The following is a 19,351-nucleotide window of genomic DNA, read 5'->3' on the forward strand; positions in this document are numbered from 1 at the left end:
GCAGGAAGGTAATTTGTAAAAACATACTCACCTACCTCTCAATAGGGGAAGTAAAAAGGTAAAAATGTGTTGATAGCTTTCCACTTAAAAATTTCTACATGTCTTCCATAAAGCAGTTAAAGTGGGCATTTTTTTAAATGAACTTTGCAGACATGTTCACTTATTTGCAAACAATTTTGAATGTTAAGCTTTCTGTAAATATTACTTGATTTGAGCGAGGTTTTTTGTTTTTTTTGTTTTTTTGTTTTTTTGTTTTTTTGTTTTTTTAGTGAGGTTCTTAAATTTCAAGCTCATGGTGGCGTTTGAATCAGCACCGAATGTCACGTACAAAGCTAGGAGACCATTCGCGTTCACAAATGTTTACTCACACACAAATTTAACGTAATTTTCTGATTGTATATAGCACTGATGAGTGCAGATACATTTATGACTGTAGCCTTTTGAGCCAGGTCATGTCCATTGGGTAAGTTTGGTACGCATCTTTTTTTCAGGCCAACAATGATTGGATAACATCTTCATAGACTAGTGAGGCCATAATTTAAAACTCTGTGTTTAAAAATTCCCTGTATTTCCATCATACCCTAAGATATCTCAAAGAGCTTCTCAGCGTGTATTGCTGCAGTAAATCACAGTCCCCTCCGGGGAAAACATTACCGTCACCCAGAGTATCACAAATAAGTATTGACATAATCCACATCTGAAAAAAGGCCAAATGTGAAAACACTATACAGAGAATTAAAGCCTGTTTTGTCACCTTGTGTCTACTTACCCTTAAAAAAAAAAAAAAAAAAGGTGTAAAGTCAGCAGCACCACCCGAAGAATAAAGTTAACTTCGCATAAACATACTAAGTTCTTTTAAAGCACGTACGAGTGAATGACCCGGCTCCTAGTCTAGGGCAAATGTTCAATTTCTTTTTTTTTTCAATAAACAGATGTAGCAAAGCACACAAGAATTTCAGATTTGACTCCGATTCCTATGCTGTTGTTATTGTTGTTGGTAATGCGTGTTACAACCCTGACACAATTTGGACTTATTTTTCATGTGCTATCGCTCCTTTGTGTTCCTTTCCATCTCATGAAGCAGACATTCGTTTTTATATATGCTCAATCATTCCTTCCCACTATAAAAAGGAAAAAGATCAATGTGGGTACAGAAGCTGTTCATAGGGAGGCCAGCCTGGGTACATATTGATAAATGGTGAATTTGTAGCAATTCATGCTTCCATAATGAGGTTAAATGAAACGTGAAGTGTAGCAGAGTCCCTGCGACTCTGATTCAGAAATTCACTTGACTGGCATGTCAAGACTGCTTTCCTCCAACAGGTTTTGTGTCGTCGTTATGCTCTGGTTTTGTGAGTGTGCGTTTATGTAATCTCGTTGCCAGGCCAGACTTTTTACTCTTCCAGACCAGCTTGATTTTTTTTTTTTTATTTTTAATCACATTTTAGGTCTGCTTTCTTAGAAGAATATATATGTGTTTTTGACTAACAGTCACTTTAATTTTCCATTTGTCTTAAGCATGTTAGAGATGGGTGCTTTTGTTTTTGTTTTTGTTTTTTAAGATAGCGTCTTTCATTTTGTATCCAAAGCAAAGGCTTTTGTTTTTAAGAGAATTACAAAATATATGAGAACATTACGCCTTATTACTTGAAGATTTATGCTTAATGAAAGCATAAACTCAAGATATCAAGGGTTTTTTTTACTATATAAATTCAAATTTCACATTCCAATGGCTAGACTTATCAAGAAATATTAAAAAGTCAATAAACTTTTACCCATTAATTCTACTTCTAAGAATTTATCCTTTAAAAAAAAAAAGGAGGGATCCAAGGAAAGTTTTAGAGGTGACGGATATGTGTATCACCTTCATTACGATGACAGTTCCATGACCGTACACATATGCCCAAGCTTACCAAACTGTATACCCTGACTGTGCAGTCTTTTGTATGTCAGTCATACCTTAATGTAGCTTTTACTTACAAAAAAAAAAATCCATCCTTAGAAAATAAAGATGTACAGGATTTTTGAAGAAGAATATTTGGCTCAGAATTCAGTAGAATGGCAAAAACTGGAAGCAAACTAAATATCCCGAAATGGTTATAGTCCCACTGTAGGGGATGTACATCTATTAATCTCATTTTAAAGGATATGTAACAACTTAAGAAAAGTTATGTACTGTTAAGAGGGAAAGGAGCAGGACCTGACACTATATACGACAGGTCTCCAGTAGGGTAAATCTGGGAGTGTATATACATGAGCTATCTGAATGCAGCCAGCATGGAATAATTATGATTATATTGTTATAGGAAAGTCATTTCATTTTCTACAGAAACATGTTTTTTTGTGTAACCAAAACAATTTATCTCTTTAATCTCCAGGACATAGTTATCTCTTTAATTAGCAAGAGGTACATATTTTAATAAGGAGCTAAAGCTCTAAAAGTTTAGTGACATAAAATATATTCCCCGAAGTGCCTTTTAGAAAATAAGGTTTATTTAATTTTCTTTAAATGTACGATGCCTGTTAATATGACTCTTTTTTTGACTCGACAACTGCAACTAATTCTGACTTAAATAACAAATACCTTCTGAAAGCACCCCTTCAGGCTAGAAAGCAAAACAAAGAAATGCCATTTTTAAGAAAGTTGTGAAAATCATATGTTAACACTGCTGTTATGCAACGGCTGAGTTTTTGGATTGTAAAGGATGCACTTATGTTTTTTATGTTCTAATTTGGGGGCTTTGGGGTTGTTTTCTTCCTAGATCTGGTTTGCCTTTGTGAATGGCTTTTCTGGACAGATCCTCTTTGAGAGATGGTGTATAGGTCTTTATAACGTGGTAAGTTTAAGACGTTTGATTTTTCCTGATTATTAAATATTATTTAATATTAAATTTTATAATAATTTAATATATGATATTAAATACTTTGAGGTTAAAGTTCACCTTGCACTAGGCTCCTTGAAGTAATGACCAGTGTGTGCCCTTTAGATGTTTACAGCAATGCCTCCCTTAACTCTCGGAATATTTGAGAGATCCTGCAGAAAAGAGAACATGTTGAAGTATCCTGAATTGTACAAAACCTCCCAGAACGCCCTGGACTTCAACACCAAGGTAGGACACAACGGCCCCGCACGTGTTTGGGGTGGGCAGTGGGACTCGCTCAACTGCTGTGATTACACGGGGCATCTGGCCTCCCGGAGCTAAGGACACAAACGCCAGGGTTCCGACCGTGACAAGTCGTGTTTGCCGCAGGTTCGGATGCGGACTCAGAAGCGTTTCTATTGGTTTGTTTTCTTATAAAATTAACACATAACCACAGTTCACTAGAGTTTGCCAGACGGCAGTTAATCGGGTCTGAAAGACAGACACGAGTGTCCTCAGGCCCTCGCCGTTCTGTGTCTGCAGTGTCCTGGGGAAAGGCTCACTCCTCGCACGGGTCCTCCAGGACCAGCAGGGTCTGTCCTTCCTCGTGCAAAGTGGTGGTTTTCTGTTCCATCAAGTCACCTTGACCCCATTAGAGTATTAGCTTGCATTATAGTCTCTGGTCAATAACTCATTAGGTCATAATACTCAGTAATTCCAAGCCATAAAATTTTAAATACAAGATAAAATATCTGACATTTTATCTGAAATCACAGTCTGAATTTATATCCTACAAAACACGTCATGGACTGTTTGTGATTTGTGATCCCTTGGGGTCCGTGACAGTTATTTGTCAACCAACCACAAAAATCTCTTTTTTTTTCTTTTTCTTCTTCTTTTTTTTTTTTTTTTTTTTTTGCTTTTTTTTGTTTGTTTGTTTTTGCATAGTTTATTTTCCTCGAAGTTTGTATTGTAAAGTCTTTCCACTGGTATTTGTTAGTAATTCAGGTTTCAGTTCAGGAAAAAAAAAAGTGCTTAGTCTCGTAACAGTCAAGGCGATGCCACTTTGAAACAATAATAAAAGCAACAAATACAATAATACACCTTCTCAGGACTTTTCCCATCCAATACAGTGCATGTTTGTTAGCCTGTTACTAATACTTAGATGTAACCAGTTCTTCCCATTTAGGAAGGTTAATGTAGGATATTTTTAATGTTTATTAATTTGCTGAGCCCTCATTGATGTTCATCCTCAGCATACCGAGAGAATAAAGCAAACGGATGCTCCAGCTCCTCTAAGCTGTAAGCGCCGGTGCCCGGTGGATAGCCAGGGTGTTGTTCGTCCTCGGAGACCTCGTGCATGCGTGTCCAGGCATGCACACACAACTCGTTGCCATTTTTTTAAATAACTGAGCTTGGTTGATTTAGAAAAACAGGGGAAAAAATTTAAAAAGCTGAGAATTATCTTAGACCATGCTCTCCTAAAACGATTAGTAAGTTATAATATGCGGTATCTATGCTTTTATTTTTTTAACATTTTATTTTTAGATTTTTTTCAAGATTTATTTATGTCCAGTTTGTATTAAATTGGACCACCTTGCTGTAATGTTTTGTTTTGTTTTTTTTTTAATGATCTCTGGTGGCTATTTTCAAGTCACAAGACAGATACAATGGACGGTGAACTCTTGTTTTCCTGGAGAGAGAGATTTGAGAGCTGAGAAAGTGCCAGGCCTACTGGGGTACTAGCCGTAATTCTCACCGACCTGGTGAGAGGCTTGTATCAGCCTCAGCCACAAGTACGGTCTACCAGGGCTCAGGCTCCCCCACCGTGTTAGCTTCCCAGCCGCAAACTTGGCCGGGGGAACTCTTGCTTATAAACAGAAATCGATCCTCACAGGATTATCCAGAGCCATTCCTGGAAAGTCCCATCGTTTCAGACCCTTCGCACATGGCCACTGAGACGGCTGGTGGCCAAGGAAAAGGCAGTCCGTAGTTTTCACGTGGAAGCATCATTCCTTGTGTCCTTTGCTGTCCTTTTGTTGTTTACAGAGTATTTCATTATCCGCAGAGCCCGTGCATTTCGAAAAGTCATTAGATCAACCCAATAGATCATGCAACTAATTTCTCTTCCCTTTCAACACTTATACACAAGCTGCCAACCATTTCTTAATAGTGTACGTGGATGTTCTAGTGGTTTCGGTGAAAAATCTTTGATTAAACCCCTTCTAAGTGTTTTAAAATTCAGGGACAAATGGCTACAAAATGCATAGTTGTACACACAGCAGTTGCTGTGGGTCCCCAGCGTAGAAGCATTGTTGCCCTGAATGACGATGATTACGTTTGTTATGGTAAAAAGGGTCGGAGGTCCCGAGGTCATGACAGGGGTTAAAGGATTAGCATGTGACAATAAGTATCGGTCAGGAAAATGGAAAAGTAGAACTAATTTTTCTTGCACCCACCTGTGCTTTCTGTCAAATAAAAACTTGCGGTAATGACATAGTGAGGAGAAGAGACAAAGGTTAATGAGTAACACAAGTTCAAATGTGTAATGTATTGGAGCGTAAATTGGATCATACCGTCCAGGGTGGCTGGGTGAGCTAACGGGGCGGATTGAGATCACAGTGGAAAATTTGGGGAGGCAGGCAACTTAATTTCTGTTGTTTGAACAGCTTAAAACTATTAATACATGCCGATTTTTATTTAGCGTGAGTTTTGCTCGCAAGCAGCCCTTTTCAATGGCAAAACTGCGACTCTTCAAAGGGCCATGAGAATTCTAAACAGTTTTTCTATGACTTAATCTTTCCCATCCCGGCTACAAAGAAAGTACCCGCGGTGCCTGCTCCCTTTGCTCCTAAAATGCAGTGTAGAAGAGTAGTAACGATTAGATGGTGTTCTGATTGTTGGAGGCTTGATGCCGGCGAGTCTCAGAAATCCTGGAAGCCTCGCAGGAATCCAGTCACCCCGACGATGCCTTTAGGGATTATATGGCCTACGCGCCACCCCGCCACCCCGTTATTCTTAGTTTGTGCAGAGGAAGGTGGGAGAGAGGGAGGGGGGAGGGAGGGGGGGATGCTTTACCACCTTCGGGAGGTTGGCACTCCTGCTGCACGTGGGAAGGGGAAAGTAGGGACCTCCCCCATCGCTGTGTCTTCCCGAAGGCTCTTCTCCGAGAATTCTGAAAACGACCCCACCTAACGTTAGCTCACCTAACGGGAGCTACACGTTCCCGTTACGTGTTATTTTCTTGGTCGGGCAGAAATTTAAACTGTTCGTACTTGGTTTTTTTTCAAAAGCAGGAAAAAATTTCGGTGAAGCTGAAAAAACATTTTGAGAAACATAAAAATAAATAAATGACCCATGAAGGTCTAAGAGGCAGAAAGTGTCAGTTCTATTAATTCACAGCCCTGGCCCGACAGAAACACGTTTTGTGAATCCAGCTCGCAGATAAAAAGAAAGGTCAGAGTTCACGGAGCTAGTTTATCGCAAGTGGTTCTCATGGATTTTTGTTTTCCCTCAGGTTTTCTGGGTTCATTGTTTAAATGGCCTCTTCCACTCAGTTATTCTGTTTTGGTTTCCACTGAAAGCCCTTCAGTATGGTGAGTAGAAAGGATATGAATGCTAAGAGATGACTTTCTGCGTTTTCAGAAAAATAACTCATTGTCAATATATGTTAAAAATTATAGCAGTTTCACTCTAGGCTGTTTTCCTTGCCCTAAAATGCATGCATCCAAAAGCTGTACACACTTTAAAGATTTTTATTATTCCTTTGGGAGCAAAGTGATTTAATGGATGCAAAGCCTTCCTCTCGACTTCTCATGTTTTCCAAACTTGCAGAGAGTTAAATTTTAGGGCTCTTTTTTTTTTTCCTCCTTCCTCTGTTGATGCGTAGTTTGAACATAATAGTGCTAATGTTTTATGTAGCCCATTCTTTACACCTGTGAGGCCTGCCCCGGCTCTTCATCCCCAAGCTGATGAGGAATGCCAGTGTCCACCCGCCTCCGTGAGCCCGGGTTTGCAATGAGACTTTAAGGGTTTCATGCTCTCCCCGGAGCAGCAGCATCCGCTTTGCTTGTTCTGAGGGGTGACGTTACTCTGTCCGTTGTGAGACGGGCGAGCCGGTGCATCCCGACGCCCAGACAGGTGCTCAGGTGGCCGCTCAGCACAGAGCTGCCCACGGCGCCCCTGCTCCACACCTGCTCCGGCTCCCACCCCGCACCTGCTCGGGCCCCAGGCCCCCGCCCCATACCTGCTCTGCCCGGGCCCCCACCCTGCTGCACCTGCTTGGCCCCAGCCCGCCCTGCACCGGGGAATTGGGGACAACTCCCCCACCACGGTCCTGTCCCACCTGCCAGGGGGCCCCCGCACATGGTAGGTCCACCAGGTGCCTGTCTCCAGAAACCCACAGACCTCTGAGGAGCCTCGAGGGAAACGCGGACCCTCCCGCAAGCCGCCCCCCCCCCTGCAGGCTGTTCCCCCCTCCGCAGGCCGTCCCCTCCCTGCACAGGGTCCCCTCCCAGACAGGGTCATCTCCCCCCACAGACCATCCCCCCCGCAGGCCATCCCCCTCCCCCCCTCGCAGACTATCCCTACCCCCCCACCCCGCAAACCATTCCACCCCCAAGCAGATCATCCCCCCCACAGGCTGTCCCTCCCCCATGCAGACCCTCCCCTCCCTCCTCTCCTTTTTTCCTTCCAAGGTGTTATTGGTGTATTTCAGGAGAGCGAGTGAGCCGGGACATGGACCGCGGAGAAGCAGACTCACCCGCGGAGCGGGGCTGGGGCCCGGCCGTGGGGCTCAATCACGGCCCCGGGGTCACAGACGGAGATGGAGGCAGATACCTGATGCATTGAGCCACCGGGGCCCCTCCATGTCCTGGGTTCGAATCCCACTTGCAGGGGCGCTTGTGTGGCTCTGTCAGGCGCCTCCATCCCAGACGGTGACCCTGGGGCCTGCATCGAGCCCCGCCGCTCTGCCCCCCCCCCCCGCCTTAAGCTCACTCTCATTCTGCTCTCTCTCAAAACATAAATCTTAAAAAAACAAAAAAAAAAAGAAAGAATGAGACTTCAGAAGAGCAGGGAGTGCATGCAGTGCAGGGAAGGGTGCGCGGCTGGCCGGTGGAGCCACGCCTGGCGGGGTGGGCGCTGCAGGCGGGGCGCGGGCTGCGGGTCCTGACCCCAGGGTCTCGTCTCGTCATTAATTTCTCTGCTGGTGCCCTGAATGGTTCTCACTTTCTAAGCCATGGAAATGATGGTAAGAGAATCCAATTAAAATATAGCCTCTTGGCTCCAGTAGGCCGGGAGAACCACAGTGGATTTTTTTTTTTTTTTGAGATAATAACTCACATGCCATAAAATTGCCCCTTTTAAATTATACAGTTCAGTGTTTTTTTAGTATATTCAGAGAATTGTACAAATTCACTATCCAGGGGATCCCTGGGTGGCTCAGCGGTTGAGCACCTGCCTTCGGCCCAGGGCGTGATCCTGGAGACCCGGGATCGAGTCCCACATCGGGCTCCCTGCATGGAGCCTGCTTCTCCCTCTGCCTGTGTCTCTGCCTCTCTCTCTCTCTGTCTCTCATGAATAAATAAATAAAATCTTTGTTAAAAAAAAACTCACTATCCAAGGCCAGAACATTTCCGTCACCCCAGTAAAAAAAAAAAAACCCACACCCATTATCAGTTACTCCCCACACTCTCTGCCCTGAGCCCCTGGCAACCACTGATTGTTGTCCTTGAATTTGCCTATTTCGGACATTTCATAAGAACGGAATCCTGTCATATGTGGCCTTGATTCATCCATATCACGGCCGGATCATTACTTCACTCCTTATAGCTGAATGATACTCCATTGTATAGATTTACCACGTTTTGTGTATCCATTTGTCTGTTGATGGACATTTAGATTATTTCCACTCTATTGAAATCGAGGGTATGATACAGGACCGTAGCCAAATTCTCTAGGTGAAGTTTATTTTTGAATTGCAGAACCCATACGGGTATGAGAGACTCAGCACGTCTGTCTCTTGCTGTTCTAACTTAGAGAAAGGAGAAATGTAACCTCAAAGGTTATCTCAAGCCAAATAGCATGTGAAACGCCTGAACAGGGTTTGAAAGGACAGACCCCCCCGGAGTAATTCCAGCTCCTGGAGAGCAGATCCTGGGGCCCTCTTTGCATTCGTTCGGCCCCGGCAGTTCAGAAAGGGTGCCGCCTGTAGGACCCACACCTCGCCGAGGCCCAGCACACTTGCTGTCTCTTCTTAACACGTCAATGGCACGTGGCGTAAATTACGTCTCAACATTCTAATGTTGAGGGGTTTGTTGTTTCTTTGCCTTGTTTTTGATTTTCAAATAAGGAGAGGCTTTGGGGGTTTTTTTTAGGTTTTTGAAAGGATGAGGTACGCAAGAAATGGAAGTATATAAAGGGCAGCTACAGATGCATCTGGATACACACTCCAGTGGTTCTCAAAGTATGCCCTATAGACCCGTTTATAAATACCCACAATGACCTTTTTAGGGAACCCAAGGTCATAGTTTCATAGTTTTTGCAGTATTAGCCAGTCATTGTTTTTATTTTTTAATAAAAATAAAATAAATATAAATAAAATAAAAATAAAAATTTATTTTTGTGAGCCGAACCAGCTACTTTCATGAGGTCACGGAATCCTGCAGGAATTTTAAGATCCATCGGGGTGTCCGGTGGAGCCATTGATTGTGATGTAATAGAGTACTGAGGGCTCACTGATCAAGTTTCAGCTTCCACACCCTGACCTTTAGGAAATTGCTTGCTGAGTTTTGATGTAGTATCAAAGAATATCCACACTCATGAGAAAAGACGATTAGCACACTCCTCCCTTACAACTTTCTCTGGGAAGTAGGATTTCCCCCGTATTTCAACCTGACTCTGAGAATCCAGCTGCCTTCTCGTAAGCAAGGCATTAAAGAGATTGTAAAAATATAAAACAATGCCAGTTTTCTCACCTTTTTTGGGGGGAGAAAAGTAAAATCTGTTCATGTTATGTGTATTGGGTTTATTGCTATTATCTTTAGATAAATCGGTACATTTTTTTGAATATTCTGCTTTAATTTCTAACTTGGTAAATAAACATTGGTAGATATAAACCACATGAACAAAAGCTTTTTGGGATCCTCAAGAATTTTTAAGTGTAAAGGAGCCTAGAGACCAGAAAGTGTGAGAATGAATCATGTACCTGAATCATCCAAATGCTGAATCTGACAAATCCCACAATAGGCCTTTAGATTTTTTTTCTCAGCATGATCTTAAAATGAATCTTTGGGTCCTTCATGATGAACCAGTCATGACCAGAAAGCAGCTTACGCGGACCCAAATATTATTCTTGATAACTTGTGTACATGGGTTAAAGGACCTGCGTAAACGCACGCAAGTCTGGACATGATTGTAAGATATTTTCAGTTATTCTGTAGATTGCTGAGTATGTTAATTTGGTTGCATGGAAATTTGCAGATTAATTGCAGGTACGAGTTTGTAAATACTGTGCTCTTAAGACCAACACTTCGGGGAGTACGTGGGTGGCTCAGCTGGTTGAGCAACCAGCTCTTGGTTTCAGCTCGGGTCCTGATCTCCAGGGGGCGGTGGGATCAAGTCCCGCATTGGGTTCTGGGCTGAGTCCACTTGAGATTCTTTCCCCTTCCTCTCCCTCCCCATCTGCCACTCCCCCCATCCCTGCTCTCTCTTTCTCTTTCAAATAAATAAGTTATTTATTTATTTGAAATATTATATATTAATTAATAATTAATTTAATAATTAATAATTAACAATATATTAGATGAGGCCTAGCACACCAAATCCTATATCCTTAATCATGGAATACCCCCACGAAGACGAGGGGTCTCTAGGCGGCTGGGCTGTTATGAGGCAGCCCTTCCTGACTACTTCTCACCAAAAACTCCAGAGAGAGTAGGGTCACAGCATGGAGCACGGGCCACATGCACCCAGCGTTGGCTCTGTGCTTGGAGCCTTACATACAGGACCTCATTGTAATAGCAAAACCCCACTGGGGGTAGGTAGTTCCACTCCTTCTTTTAAGTGAAGAAGCTCAGTCCCCTTGGAGATTGATTATGTAAACCAACATGGCACAGCTAGTCACAGATGCCGAGCCTGGTCTGTGTTTCCCAGACTCACCCAGCTACAACTTGTCTTCACACCGGGGCCACGCTGCCTATCTCGTCCCATACTTTATTCTCCCAGGTTTTGTCCTTACATACGAGATTTTTTAATAAATATTGTTGAATATTTGCATAAGTAAAATATTGTACTGGTATTGTACCACAGGTCTTAATTTTTCCCATGGTGCCAATGGGTGCCAATTATTCAGTTATTCAGTTTTTATTTTTTTTAATCAGTAACCGTGGTGTTTGTTGGCCACCACTCCCTTCATCTAGAGCCACATTTGTTAGTCATTGCTGGGTAACAAAATACTTTAAAATATTCCCCCCAAATTAGCCAAACCTTCCAAGAGCCATGTGCCTAGCACCATATTGGTGCTCCTCAGTCTTCTGTGATGTGCATTCATGAATCCCATCTGGTCTGATGCCAACAACTTCATTGAGAGGAAGTTAGAAGGTTCCCTAAAACTCTCACCTGTGTTGCTAACAAAGGTCTCTAGTGAGGGTTCAGGATGACTTCTCCTGTCTCAGTGCCCATAGAATTGGTCTTTCCTTGAACAATTAGTTTGATTTTTTTTTCTTTCCCCCACCTCATGGATCCTGAGAATTGTTAACAAGTCAGGTTTCCTCCTCCATTGTTGGCTATTAGAAAATTGCTTTTCATTTTGATCCACATTTATAGCAACTTTGTGAGACTTCTCATAACTTTTTTTTTTTAATTAGCCTAGTTTAGGGTGTAATCCTTGGTTCCCTTCTTTTGTTCAACAATTATAAATTGATTTGTCTTTGAAAGGATTCTGAAAGGACTGCTTTGATTTTCATTTCTTTTTTTTTTTTTTTGATTTTCATTTCTAATAAGCCTCTCTTCTTGTCATACAGGAAATGTATTTGGAAATGGGAAAACCTCTGATTATCTGCTGTTGGGAAACTTTGTTTACACTGTAAGTACAGAGCACTTGCCTAGTTTGTATATAAAAATCAAATCCTTTCACTGTATTTACAAATTTAACTGTGGGCATTTCTGAACGTAGGGTTGCTTGCACTTCCGTTTAAAAATAATATAAGATGTTTTGACTATTAGGAGCTTATTTTATGTGAGGTTTTTAATGTGTCATTTAGGCTCACTGACTTGATAGGACTTTCGTTGCTGTTATTTTCAGTATTCCCTCTTTACTCTCAGCGCCCTCCCCCAATTCCCATTTTTCTCTTCCTTGTCTCTTTTTCTTCATTTTTATTTTACTGCCCTTGTTAATTTTTTTTTCTTTTTGCTTTCCTGAATTTATGGCAGATATTATCATACTGTTCTTGGGCGGTTAGCCAGTCATGATTCTAGGGTCTCTTGATAACTAAAATGGGAGAGAAATCACTCTTTGGGGACATTTCATCCATACAAGCCACGGAACCCACTGTGTTAAGTCACTATCCAAACACTTGTGGAGGACACACACATGAGTGCAAGCCCATGCCTGCCATAAAGGGCCAAAAAATGTCTGAAAACCACTTTTCCCTTAGAAGTCAAAAGCACTACTTGAATGCTAAAGGCCGAGGTCAGTAGTTGGGTGTCTGGTACGTTTACTATAACCTTCAACTCTGAATTCTCAGGCCACATTCCTTTCTCTAATTCCTTCCCGAATGAGGGCGGGGTGCTGCTCCAAATACTAAGCAGATATCAATGTGACTGACTCAGTTGGCAAGAAAACTAGAATGTGATGTTTAAATATCAAGTGTTAAAACTACTGAATGATAGGACAGTAAGGCCATTAAATAACAGAGAGATCAAGTTATTTTCCCGGGATGTCCTTTCCGTTGACATCAATGGAAATAAGTAAGTTAGGCTAAGTTTAGAAATTAGTCCAAGTAGGGATGTCTGGGGGGCTCAGCGGTGGAGCATCTGCCTTCGGCTCAGGGCATGACCCTGAGTCCCACGTCGGGCTCCCTGCAGGGAGCCTGCTTCTCCCTTTGCCCGTGTCTCTGCCTCTCTCTCTGTCTCTCATGAATAAATAAATAAAATTTTTTAAAAAAGAAATTAATCTGAGTATATAGCAGGAATGTTCCTTAAGGACACATTAAGATACTCAGGTCTCAGGGGGGTGTTACTGTTTAATTCAATGTCAAAATATATCTCTTAGTTTTAAACTTTTTATATAGCTTGTTAACGAGTACTTAGATTTTTAATAGTTTTATTTCTACAGATATTAATCCTACATTGGCTTTAGATGTCTTGCTGAGAAAGCCCAAATGCTTCACCCGAGCCTCACTCTGACCCCGTGGAGAAGCCCCTAATGCTGTGCAAACCCAGAAGTAGAACTAGGTAGGCAGGCATGTATTGATCAGTGGTGCGAGGCCCGCATCACGCTTCCACCGTCCCAAACTGCTCAAAGTGTCCAGAGTTCCCTTGACTACTGACAATATTTAAAATTTCATTTTTACCTATGAATAGATAATAGATAACAGTGCAGTGCTAAGCACTGGGGTTTAGACTCCCTCCCCTGTGCAGTAGGTACCAGGTTACAGATGAAGGAGCTGAGACACGGAGGTTGGGTAACTTGCCTTGTTCCTTAACCAAAACACCCAATAAATGGTGGAGGCTTGAGCACAAACAGTCTGACTCCAGGGCCAGCCCAGCTAACCTTTGTGCCACCCTATGGAAAACACAGGGGTAAAAAATAATAATAATAATAATAAATAATAAATAAATAAAAATTTAAAAAAAGGAAAGCACAGGGGTGCTTACATTTTTAAGCATTAAAAACTAGTTTAGTTAAACTAGTTCCCTTACTTGGGAATTAGCAGCAGAGTCCGTGATGGGAACGGGTGTGTACGTCATGGAGAATGTAACAGGCTTTTATATCCTGAGCCGTGGGGTCGTATGTAAGTAAAGTTACAGAGAAAGTGTGTATTAGGTTTCTAAACGACCAGTTACATTATCTTTAGAATTTATCTCTAAAATTTGGAAAGTAGGGACTTTAGCATTCCAGATGATACGAAATGAATTTTTTTTTAAGATTTTATTTATTTATTCATGAGAGACACAGAGAGAGGAGCAGAGGGAGAAGCAGGCTCAATGCGGGGAGCCCGATGCAGAACTCGATCCCAGGACCCTGGGAGATGAAGGGAGATGCTCAACCACTGAGCCACCTGGGGGGCCTTGATATAAAATAAAATGAAAGCAAGCTTAAAAATCCAAGTTACTGCAGACATACACTCACGGTTCACGAATTGTGCAAGAAGCAGGTGGGCGTAAGCCCCGTGGATGGACTGCGAGGGCGTGCAGGGAGGAGGGCTGGGGTGACGGTGGTGGTGGGATGCTGCTAGTGGGCCCACCTGACAGGTCACGGCCATCCCGGGCAGCCCCCAGCTCATTCCCCTGTTCCTTTGCTCGGTGGACACACACGGCAAGCTGTGCAGAACCTACCAGTCCCATAGCACAGTGAACACCTGGTCTTTACACACCTCACTTTTAACATTTAAACTCTCACACGTATCAAGTAAAATAAAGTTTTCCCTTCTGTTTTAGTTTGTGGTGATAACTGTGTGTTTGAAAGCTGGATTGGAGACGTCGTACTGGACGTGGGTAAGAGCATCCCTGACCACCACCGGGCCATGACACGTTGACACGATGGCTCTTCATTCTAACTTATGTGGCCCTGTTCCCCCAGGCTGTCCCTTGTGAGGGGTCTTGGCTGGAGGTGGGGAGGGCTGGGGACTCTAGTTTGTCTAGTTCGGAAACAGCGAGTCAAAAAAAAAAAAAAAAAAAACTCAAGTTTATTGACCACAAGATTTTCAGCGCCTTTAAGGTTTTATTGTGACTTCCCCGGGGAGAGCACGCAGAGCAAACATAAAAGAGGTTGAAGATGGTAGCAGGTAGGAGAGGAGAGTCCGAGGAGGGAGCCCCCAAAGGGAGCAGACAAGGAATGCCCGTCAAACCGCAGACGTCCCGCCACCGGGGGGACAGGAGCGTTGGCGCTGATGAAAGGTCCGGTTGGAACGCGTACGCGTTGTTACTGGAAATTCCCACAGATCATACCTTATGGACGTAGTGATAAGATTACTAAGGGCAGGTGCAACAGCGTCGTCGGCGCGTCTGTACACAGCCTTGTGACACACGTCTTGTGACCCGTGTTCCCTTCCTTCGCAGTTCAGCCACATAGCGATTTGGGGCAGCATCGCGCTCTGGGTGGTGTTTTTCGGCATCTACTCCTCCCTGTGGCCCGCCGTTCCGATGGCCCCCGATATGTCAGGAGAGGTAACGTGTCCTAGGAGCTCACGACCCAACAAATCTTAAAACTTGCTGTTCATTAATGAGCCTTGATTGTTCGGCCTGGATTTATATTAATGTAGTATTTGACCATTTAAACGCTGTTTTTAAATTCCATAGTTGCGCGGGATGAATCTTGGGAGAATGTTTTAAACTCGAGCATTTTACTTAAATCTGACTCATCCTTTTATGAGCACAGCTAGATCGATAAAATGTGGTCGTCAGGAGCTTGAGTCGCATTAAGAATCTCCACGTAGAAGATGCCATTTCAAAAGTTGGCCAAAAAAAAAAAAAAAAAAAAGTTGGCTGTAAATGCACAAAATACTTTTTTTTTTTTTTTTTTTTTTTACAAAATACATTTTGGAGAAGAGATTTGGGGAATGGTGGACTTATGTCGTTGGGACAGTCCCACCGTTTCTTCTGTTGTCTCTTCTTCTAAAGAAAAGTCTACTCTCGCTGGATTAAGTGCACCTGGAGAGTCATTGTAATGATACTGGCTTCCTTTTCGTTTCGAATGAATCGGGGCATCTGACGTTCCGGCCTTATCACAGTCCATTTTCAACCCTGTCTCTCGGTTTCTTGTTACGCTGGTAGGAACTGAGTTATTAGGTGTTCATGGGGGGAGTGTCACAAGATCTCCTTCCCTTCAGAAGAGATTCCAGCAGTAGGAGGGTTTATGATTTCAATTGCAGGAAATTTGACATAAAATGTATAAAAGAAAATGTGGAAAACATTTCAGGATTTCCTGTGACCTCACAGTAACTTGCAAGTCAAGGAAACGTGAGCTTCGTTACAGTACATTGTTGTCCTGCAGCCACAGGAAAGCTTTCCCGTGGTTTCCATGGATTTGTTGCCTCTAAGTACTGCCTGAGTACCTTTCACTTTTGACAGTCTGGTTTATAGATCATTTTCATGAAATTTTATCTGACAGCATCCTGCTTTTTATAAATTAGCAGAATGCAGACACATTCGAAAAAAAATTTTGTGGTCGAATTTATTAGAGAGAGGCATTATATACTATTACGGTGAAACCAGACGTATCAAGGAGCAAGCACTTCCTTCCACCCAGAGTGAAGGCCTCTTTTTAAAACATGTACTAAAAAAAAATAAAAAAAAAAAAAGATAAAACATGTACTGCAAACTCTAGAAAATTCACAGCATGTATTTTGAGGAAAGCAGAGAGGAAGCTCTGAGTGCATCTCCTCCTTACCTTGGCTTGAGCCCCTTTTCCCTGAAGAAGTAAAATCAAAAACCATTCCCGTCTGAAGATGCCACTTGGCAAGTCGGTTCTGTTCTTTGTTTTTATTTGACGTGCGCTGTCTCATCAGACCTGCTTTTCCCTGAGGCTGATTTCAATTTGAGATCATTTTCACTAGACCTGACTTTTCCATCTCATTTCTTGATGTTTTACCTTCAAGATGGGGAACACCAGAGGTGCTGAGAGTCAGGTAGTGTAAGCAACTGGAGCCAACAGCTTTGATGACAAGAGCTGAGTTTTTGACCACCTACTTCTAGAACAAGTGTCAAGCTGGGTTGGCTTCTTGCCAACCAAATATAATCCTCCCCTTGCCTGTAGAATTCCTGGTATTTCTCAGACACAAAACTTCGTATCATCTCCCGAGACTTGCGGTGATGCTGTGTCTAATTCAAAGTGAATTGACTGTCAGTACTCCATCACGTTTCTGTTCACTTCGTGTTCGGTGGGAAGCACTAACAGTGGCTCTTTTTCTTGTTATTTTATGGCTACTGATTCCTCGAATATAATGTTTAAATAGCTGGTGCTCCACTGAAAATACGATGAGTGGATTAATTTACCTGTGGGCTTGACTAGCTTGTGCGAAATGTGAGTCTGTTGAATTTATTCAGAGAAAATGCTTTAAATTTATATAGTACTTATGCTCACTAAGCATTTCGGTGTGTGCGTGGGTGTGTGTGGGCGTGCATGCAAATGAGCCCCACAACTCCCAAAATAGCATGTAACCAAAATGCCACTCAGATCCTCAGGGAGGATAGGTGGTCGTCTACATTTACTGTTTCCTGGGCTTTGGGTACGAAATGCCAAGAAATCTGTGTAGCGGAACTCGATTTCTGAACTTTTTTATTGTATGTAGAGTCACTAGTTCTCTAATCCAGTTAATTTCAGAAAGAGGCAACCACCCTTAGGTTTTACGTATTTCGAAGCTTAAAATTCTATATTTCAATCAAGAGTAGAGCCAGAGGGGATCCCTGGGTGGCTCAGTGGTTTCACACCTGCCTTTGGCCCAGGGCACAGTCCTGGAGCCCCGGGATCGAGTCCCGTGTCAGGCTCCCGGCATGGAGCCTGCCTCTCCCTCTGCCTGTCTCTCTCTCTCTCTCTCTCTCTCTCTCTCTCTCTCTCTATGTCTATCATAAATGATTTTTTTAAAAAATCTTTAAAAATTTTTTTTAAAGAGAGTAGAGCCAGATACAAGGGCGCCCAGGTGGCTCAGTGGGTTGAGCGGCCGACTCTTGGTTTCAGCTCAGGTCATCACCTCAGGGTCAAGCCCCACGTCCACACCACACTTGGTGCAAATCTGCTTGTTCCTCTCCCTCCCCCTCCTTTCTCTCTTTCTCTCTCTCTCTCTCAAAAAATAAAGTTTTTTTTTAAAAAAGATATAGCCACATCACACGTGCATACATACAAACAAGCAAATATATGAGAAATGCATTTATGTGCCAGTGTTTGCATGTATGTGCATGTACGTAGTTGGCCAACCATCTTGAATAACACTTGCTTATTCAGCTCTTAACTTTCCTAGCAAAATGCTGTCATAGATCACATATATTACTGAGTGTTACATGTAGTCATATGTTATTATAAATAAGATCGGGATAAGTGTAAATATTAGCCCTCCTCAGCTGGACATGCTTTACGGGACCCACATAATGCAGCATGGCCTGGGCAGTTCCCGGGGTTTAGGGCTACCCCACAGGATGTGTGGCGTGGTGTGTACTGACTTCCTGGGAAAGCCACTGCTGGGTCTCAGTGTCTGATGCCAACGCTGCATGTGCCCTAGGACTCCAGTCCTTTCCTATATTAATGGGGCAGCAATCCCTCCTAAGACAGAGCAATTAATTAAATATGTGTGCATGTTTTGGTTGCCTGAGAGCTTAATAAGGGCCTACAGGGTAGTGCAGAGATATTCATGTAGTTGATTCACCAACCGTTTGTTGAGATTCTTTAATGCGTCAGGCATGGTTCTAGACACTGGGGATTCGTTGGTGCATAAAACAGACAAAACGTCAGGTTTTTCAGCCTACTTTTCTGGTGGAAAAAGACAAAATAACGAAGTGAAATGGAGATGAGCATATAGAAGAAAATACAGCAGGCAAAGGGGGTGGAGAACCCAGCTGTCAGCCGTGCTCCCCACACAGCCTTGTGGCTCTCACTTCTGGTCAGGTCGAGAGCCATTGGAGGGACTTGAGGGAGGGGCATGGGCATCTGACTTAGGTTTTCGTGGTAGGACCATGGCTATTGGGTTATAGCCCATGTGAGAGGCCACCTCGTGAGCCCGACGGGAGATCGTGGTGCGTGGCCCAGGAGGACGGCAGCCATGGACGTGGCCAGACTCCCAATGCCCTTTGGAGGTAGAGCGGATAAGCTGTGCCTGCGGGCCAGACGGGAGGAGCAAGAGGGAAAGAAAGCACGCGGCCGCCCGGTGTTGTCTGTGAACTTTGTCAGGATGAGCCGGGCCTCGGGTCCCTGGGTCCTCACTGCAGACTCGTCGTAACCACTGTACAGGTGAGAAGACCGAGACGCAGAGAAGACCCAGAGGCAGTTTTCACACCCCTAGGACGTCTTCCAGCATCTAGAGAGCCAATAGGCAGTGATGCCTGGCGGCAGCGCGGGATCCTACACTCCCTGCAGCGACGCTTTCCGTGTGGTCGGGCCTGGTGACCCTGAGGCAGGAGCTCACCTGCGTCTCCCCGGCCGCCTTCCAGCTCCTGCGATTGAGATTTCTCTGTGGGCTTCCCTTCACTCCGTTCTCTCCATGGAACATCGTAAATGTCGCCGAGGCGCAGACTCCTTCGCTCTAGTCAATGGGACCTCAGGGTGCAAACCGCCCACA

At 43.4% G+C, this 19,351-nt stretch overlaps 1 protein-coding gene across 7 annotated transcripts in view; it reads left to right on the forward strand.

Moving 5' to 3' along the window:
* Window positions 1–19,351, forward strand: part of ATP8A1 (ATPase phospholipid transporting 8A1) — a 223,531-nt gene that overhangs the window by 174,298 nt on the left and 29,882 nt on the right. For all 7 annotated transcript variants that reach the window (XM_055339524.1, XM_055339561.1, XM_055339517.1 and 4 more), the window contains 6 exons: window positions 2,763–2,837; window positions 2,988–3,110; window positions 6,379–6,457; window positions 11,885–11,946; window positions 14,523–14,579; window positions 15,144–15,251. In XM_055339524.1, coding sequence (XP_055195499.1) covers window positions 2,763–2,837; window positions 2,988–3,110; window positions 6,379–6,457; window positions 11,885–11,946; window positions 14,523–14,579; window positions 15,144–15,251 — 504 coding nt within the window. The remainder of the gene's footprint in view (window positions 1–2,762; window positions 2,838–2,987; window positions 3,111–6,378; window positions 6,458–11,884; window positions 11,947–14,522; window positions 14,580–15,143; window positions 15,252–19,351) is intronic.

This window comes from Nyctereutes procyonoides, unplaced genomic scaffold (genome assembly GCF_905146905.1).
Source record: "Nyctereutes procyonoides isolate TBG_1078 unplaced genomic scaffold, NYPRO_anot_genome, whole genome shotgun sequence".
Taxonomy (NCBI): domain Eukaryota; kingdom Metazoa; phylum Chordata; class Mammalia; order Carnivora; family Canidae; genus Nyctereutes; species Nyctereutes procyonoides.